Raw genomic sequence first — 7,429 nt, 5'->3', positions numbered from 1 at the left:
TCCAAATGGTATTTTTCCTTTGTTTTTTTAATAAAGACTGCAGATTTCAAAGCTCAAAAGTTATGTTATTTTGCGCAAGTTAGCAAGAAGAGGAGCTTTTAGCAATTGTTGAAGAATCGGTAATGTTACTCCACTATGTAAATGTGTTTGTGGTAGTTCAGGTTCAACTGATTACCGCCCAATTCCCATAACTCCCATATTATCTAAAGTTTTTCAACGTATTTTGGCAAAACGTCATAATAGGTTTGCTGAAGGTGATCATCTGTTCCCTAGTTTACAATTTGGTTTTCGTAAAGTCCTTGGAGCAAAGTATGCCCAAAACATCTACATCTTACCCCTCACCATTATCTCATCCACATGTGGAACTCATGTAATCTATCTTATAGTTACATTTCTAATCCTGTACTGCCATTCAACTCTCAATATTCTTCTGATGGCTTTGTTCTCAATCATACAAAATCTGTTGGATATTGTTTCATTGTCATACCACTACTCATGTCTATACAGTAACACCGATTTCACTAAACTAATATATATATATATATATATATATATATATATATATATATATATATATATATGTATATAATATATATATATATATATATATATATATATATATATATATATATATATATATATATATATATATATATATATATATACTCAATCTGGACCATACAGAGCGGATCATATGATCATATGGATGAAGAATAATCTTTTAACTGCTCTACTGTACATCCAACTGAGGCCAGAAACTATTTTAAAGATTTGATAAATGTCTTGACCTAAAAGTTTCATGTATCAGTGTTAGCGGACCACGCGAGTTTGCAATCAAATATAATTCCCAAAAATTATATTTTCTATTTCAGAATGTTAAACAATACCTATCGAAGTTAAAGTATGTACGGCTTTAGAACGTCTAGATTTATATTTTGACTATTTAAAATAATGTTTATTAGTTCATTACCTGATGGTATGTTAGACTTAGGGGAATGTATAGGTTGGTATAGTGTGGAGGATTAATTTTTGTTTTTATTTTTATCTATTTTTTGTTTGCCAAATCCAGAGAGAGAGAGAGAGAGAGAGAGAGAGAGAGAGAGAGAGAGAGAGAGAGAGAGAGAGAGAGTATCAGCGAGTGAGAGGTAGTTAGTGTATTGATTGTTGTTTTGAGAAAGACTGTTGGTATAAATGAGATTGTTTGTTTGTTTTAGCTAGGTTAGGACAGTGCTGCATGTCTTGGGTAAATGCTTATTTTGATTTGACTGCACCCAGAGGCAGTTGTGTGAATGCTGGACTATTATCATTATTATATTATTTCGACCAGCGTGGAAGTGTTGATTTATTTTTTGAGCCGTAATTCCTCCTTTGGAGAGATTTTCCTTGACTGTGGAATTAATTATTGATGACCTGGATTGTTTAAGGAACTTGATACGACTGCTCAGATTTAGATAAACGTTGATGACCCGGACTGAATGGACATTCGATTGATGATGATGATGATGATGATGACCCCAATCAGGGAGGCAGTTGTGGCAAATTGCCCAACAGTGTAGTGTGTTACCCACAGAGCTGTGGTAATTTGCTGTTAAAGACAGTCCGGCTTGTGTGCAGCGACAGTGTTGGTGTTCCATAATATTTATAAACACACATGTTTTGTGTTGGTGTACACGTAAATTTTAAGATTTATTAGCGTTTTTTTGTTGTTGATATGAATGTTACGTTTTTTTATATCTAGTGTTTAATATTATAATTAGTTTTAAATGTTATTATTTTGGTTGTGGATGGTTTTGTGTTGAGTATTTTAGTTTTAAGAAATATAGTTTTAAGGTTATGTTGTGATTCTATGTCCTTTTTGTCTAAGAGTCCAGTTTAGGATAACGTCAGGGGAAATTTTGGGTTGAGGAAACAATTGTCTGTTTAGTGTGAGCAAGGGTGTGGGGGTTGTTGTTGCAACATCCCGCCACATTATTTTGGCGCCCGAACAGGGACTGCCGAGGTGGGATTGGAAGCTGGACTCTTGGACGAAGGACTGATATGATTAGGAATTAGATTTAAGGTTGAAGAACAAGTTGATGATAATGGAAAGCAAATTAAAGGCTTCGGAGAAGGAAGTGTGGCATTATAAAGAACGGGAGCGGAAGTTAATAGTTGAGAAAGAGACGTTGCTAGTAGAATATTGAGAGGTTGAACTGTGAGAATGAGGCGATGCAGAAGGAGCTTAGGGAGTTAAAAGGAACAGCAGAGAGAGTGGAAGAAGGGTTAGAGATTAGAATACAAGAGAATGAGAGGCGAATGAATGAGCGTATTGATAAACGGTTTGGGGTGATGACAGGTCAAATAATGAATATGGGAAAAGATGTAGACAAAGAAGAAGTTCATGGGTGAAGGCGCAGTTGGAGGAGTGGCCTCTGCTACGGGTAAAGGGTTGCTGGTGGAATGAAAGGGTTAAGGTATGTGATAATGGGAAAGGAAGTGATAGTGATAGTAATAGTGATAGTGAAGTTAAAGGGACTAGGTATAGTGAGGATGAACAGAAAGGTGAGAGGAAGGATGAAAGGAAAGGTAAAAGTTATGTGAAGAAAGAGAAGAAAAATTGTCATGCCGAGAGTGAGGATGATCGTGAATAGGAGAAAGTGGTGAGTAAGAAAAGGGCTAGGAAGAGTATAATCTAGGATAGGAGTATGAGTGTGGAATTAGATTCTTTATATTCTAGAGAGGAAGTAGGAAACAAGAAGGAAGGTAGTAGTGATGATAGCAATGAGAATGAACGTGATGTGTGTAAGATTATGTTTATGAGAGATGTACCTCAGTGTGAAAGGTTCAATGAGCATAGTAGTAGGGATGTATACGAGTTTTTCAAGGAGTATGAGAGGTATTGTCAGGATAAGTATGGGGATAGTAAGAGAGTTTGGACTAGGGAGTTAGGAGAATATTTGACTAGGTATTTGTTGACGGTGTATGGTGTGATAATGAGTGTGGGGGATGTTGGATATGATAGTGTGAAAAGTAGGATAATTGAGCAGGTAAAACGTATGAAAGGGAGTGTTAAGTGTAGGCGTAAAAATTATTTTGATGAGGCTCGAAAGAATGTGGGTGAGACTATTTCTATTTATGTATGTCAGTTAGAAACGTTAGCAAAGAAGAAGTATGGAGATGAAGGTATAAATGAGAGTAAGGAGTTAATGAGGAAGTTCTTGGCGACAGTACCTGCGAATGTGTGTGAATTTATTAAATTGAAACGGAAGGAGAAAATGAGGTGGATGCAAGAGAGATTGACATGGGATGATATACTAGAGATACTTGAGGATTATGAGTTAGATAGGTGCATGAAAGAAAGTAAATCTGTAAGTGTAAGAACTGGAATGGAAGAAAGCGTAATAGAATTTGGTAATCATAAGGATGGAGTTTTGAGGGGGCCAATGAGGATAGCTGATCAGGTAATAGATAGGAGTGTTAGGGCAAGTAACGGAGGAACTGTACAAGCAAATGGTGGCTTTAGGCAGGGTAATTGGTGCAATAAGGATACGAGTGCTAGTGCGCAGTGAGGTAGGTCAGGTAGTTGTATCCGTGAAGAGAAGTGTTATAGGTGTGGGAAAATGGGGCATAAAAAGAATGAGTGTAGATGGGCATTAGGAGCATGTTTTGGGTGTGGAGAGACAGGGCATTGTATTAGTGAGTGTAAGAAAGAGAAAGTGGTTAAGTGTTATGGGTGTGGTATGACTGGGCATATAACGAGTGGATGTAGGAGTAATCGTACGAATGTGATATGCGGCAATTGTGGTCAGAATGGGCATTATGCGAGGATGTGTAGGGAACAGCTGCTAGGTGTACTGAATGTGGTGTAGATGGACATGTAGCTAGAGTTTGAAAGAAGAAGGGATTAAGCCAGCCAGGACGTTCGGGAAACTAGGTAGTCAGAGGATTCAACTGGGTGAGTCCTGTGTGTGTAGGAATAGGATTAATGTTCGTGAGAATGGGATGAATAATTGGTTGGAAATGAGTAAGTATGAACCTAGTTTGCATGAGAAGTTAGGGCTAGAAAGTAAACCATTAGTGTTAGTTGAATATAGGAAAAAGAAGCGTTTGAAAGTTTTAAGTGAGGAGAAAGTGCAAAGGAAATTTATTGGTATAGGTAGGAATCTGAATATGCATGACAAAGGTGTAAATGTACAGGTGAGTATGGAAGATAAATGTGTTAATACAGATGAATCATGGCTGAGTAAGAATGATACCTATTGTGTGTGTGGTTTTTCTTTAGATAATGTAAAAGAAAGTATGACGAATGCGAGAATGAGAGATAGGAGAAGGATAAGTAGCATGAATGAATCTTTTGCTAAAGTTGAGAATGTTTTTGATGAAATGGATGAGCTGTTGACAGAAATTAGTGTAATTTTAGGGCCAGATGAGAACAAGGTAGATGACTTTGTACATGATATATTAGATGATAAGGATTTAGATAGGAATAGTGTTAATGTAGCGAATGATTGTGATAAGGAAGAAGTGAATGAGAGAGTGTATGAAGACCCAGTTACTCAGAGTAGAGGTCCTGTTCCCGACTGTGACTGGGTTATGGAAAAAAATTAGGTAAGTGTTGTCTAAGATGGATTTGGCAAAGTAACGGGGGGAGGAATGTGGAGGATTAATTTTTGTTTTTATTTTTATCTATTTTTTGTTTGCCAAATCCAGAGAGAGAGAGAGAGAGAGAGAGAGAGAGAGAGAGAGAGAGAGAGAGAGAGAGAGAGAGATAGAGAGAGTGTCAGCGAGTGAGAGGTAGTTAGTGTATTGATTGTTGTTGTGAGAAAGACTGTTGGTATAAATGAGATTGTTTGTTTATGTTTTAGCTAGGTTAGGACAGTGCTGCATGTCTTGGGTAAATGCTTATTTTGATTTGACTGCACCCAGAGGCAGTTGTGTGAATGCTGGACTATTATCATTATTATATTATTTCGACCAGCGTGGAAGTGTTGATTTATTTTTTTGAGCCGTAACTCCTCCTTTAAAGAGATTTTTCCTTGACTGTGGAATTAATTATTGATGACCTGGATTGTTTAAGGAACTTGATTCGACTGCTCAGATTTAGATAAACGTTGATGACCTGGACTGAGTGGACCTTCGATTGATGATGATGATGATGATGACCCCAATCAGGGAGGCAGTTGTGGCAAATAGCCCAACAGTGTGTGGGTTACCCACAGGGCTGTGGTAATTTGTTGTTAAAGACAGTCCGGCTTGTGTGTGGCGACAGGGTTGGTGTCCCATAATATTAATAATCACATATATTGTGTTGGTGTTCACGTAAATTTTAAGATTTGTTAGGCGTTTTTTTTTGTTTTTTTGTTTATTTGAAGTTTATAATTAGTTTTAAGTGTTATTATTTTGGTTGTGGATGGTTTTGTGATGAGTATTTTAGTTTTAAGAAATATAGTTTTAAGGTTATGTTGTGTTTCTATGTCATTTTTGTCTAAGAGTCCAGTTTATGATAACGTCAGGGGAAAGTTTGTGTTGAGAAGACAAAAGTCTGTTTAGTGTGATCAAGGGTGTGGGGGTTGTCGTTGCAACATCCCGCCACAATAGCATTACAGCTGCAACAGTAGATAACAAAGTCGTTGATAAAGAGAGAACTCTATACTTGAAAGATAACTGTCTATGCAAAGCTTTTAACAGGTACCCCAAATTATGTAGTACTAAGGATGCTTCCCTGTGGACTTTCCTCATCGTGAATAAAAGGTCCAGATGTTGTGTTTCCCACTCATACCATCAAGTATCTGAAAAGCAGTTTAACTGATTACAAGAAAGGCCGTCCTGTAGAGTTGCTGGATTGTATCATTTATATATATATATATATATATATATATATATATATATATATATATAAATATATATATATATATATATATATATATATATATATATATATATATATATATATACATACATACATACATACATACATATATATATATATATATATATATATATTTATATATATATATATATATATATATATATATATATATATATATATATATATATATATATATACGTATATAGTATAGACTAGCAGGGGTCACTTGCTTGAGATAGGCACTACGCATCATAAGGAACTGGATATCCTTTGATGGATCTAGCCAATGAATTCTCTATGGTTGAGGCCCTTTGCGTCAATAGGCGTAAGAGGAGATAATGATGATCATATATATGTATATATATATACATATATATATAAATATATATATATATATATATATATATACACAGTATATATATATATGTATATATATACATATATATATATATATATATATATATATACATATATATATATATATATATATATATATATATATATATATATATATATATATATATATGTATAACGATAGTGACAGAATTAGACAGAGAGACCATATCCCTTGTAAATTATTCATAGCGTGGCTAGAAGAGGTTTTTAATAATTTAGATTAGAAAAATGTAGGAATTGACATAATTGGTTAATACCTTAACAACTTGAGATTTGCACATGACATGCAGAAGTTCTATTTAGTGAATCATGGGACGAGTTACAAAAGATTATAAGAGATTTGAATGGCTAAAGCAAAAAATGTAGGACTGAAAATAAATATGAGTAAAGCCAATAATGTTCAATGAAAATGCAAAGACAGCAAATAAAGGTAATGGACGTACCTCTAGAACTTGTTAAAGATGATACGTACATAGGTGTCATGGGTAGATACAATACTATTAAGGCGATATGTTTTTAAAGGATAAAAATATCTATTCCCAAAGTGTAAGCAGGGAGACGAGATTCGACTACCATGTTGTTTGGTTAAACTTGTTATCACTTCACTTTCGCCAGCATTTTGGAAGTAAACCGAGCCTCGACAAGCGCTTGCTTGCAACGATAAGGGAACTGTTTTTTTTTTCTTTTACCAAGATGTCATCGCCTTAATCAGTGGAGACATCATATTTTGAGAAAACCAGCCTAAGTGATATCCTTGTTTATGAAATATGTCATCATGGGTGGACACGTGCTGCTCTCTTGTTACGACATGATATGCGGTCTAGGTTGCATTAGAAATTTGTTCTAGAAGGTTCCATGGCATGATCGAAGTGGGCGTTTTTGAGGAGGCCAATTGAGAAGTAGAATTGTCAAAAAACACCTTATAAGGAAATGACGACTGCCCACTGTAATTAGCTCCGCCCATAGATGGGTATATAAACTTCAAGTAGAGATTGTCCAGAGGAGATGGGACAGGTTATAAGACAAGAGAGGAACTATATTCGAAGCAGATGAGAACCCTGTCCTGACGAGATAAGAAGCAGAGAAGACCAAAAGTTTGATAGAACCAGTTTCCAACCTTCCCTTCAGACAACAAATGTCTATCTCCAAAATCCTGTTATGGCTGAAAAGAAGAGACAAAGTGAA

General features: G+C 35.5%; 1 protein-coding gene across 1 annotated transcript; it reads left to right on the top strand.

Annotated features, from left to right (window-relative positions):
• Positions 1–693: 693 nt before the first annotated feature.
• On the top strand, positions 694–5,813 carry LOC137640613 (uncharacterized). Its single transcript, XM_068373119.1, has one exon. It carries the CDS (start codon positions 2,685–2,687, stop codon positions 3,546–3,548), a length of 864 nt encoding a protein of 287 aa, XP_068229220.1. The 5' UTR covers positions 694–2,684; the 3' UTR covers positions 3,549–5,813.
• Positions 5,814–7,429: the final 1,616 nt, after the last annotated feature.

This window comes from Palaemon carinicauda, chromosome 5 (genome assembly GCF_036898095.1).
Source record: "Palaemon carinicauda isolate YSFRI2023 chromosome 5, ASM3689809v2, whole genome shotgun sequence".
Classification (NCBI taxonomy): domain Eukaryota; kingdom Metazoa; phylum Arthropoda; class Malacostraca; order Decapoda; family Palaemonidae; genus Palaemon; species Palaemon carinicauda.
Note: the sequence above shows the minus strand (reverse complement) of the source record. Positions and strands in the feature narration are given on the sequence as shown.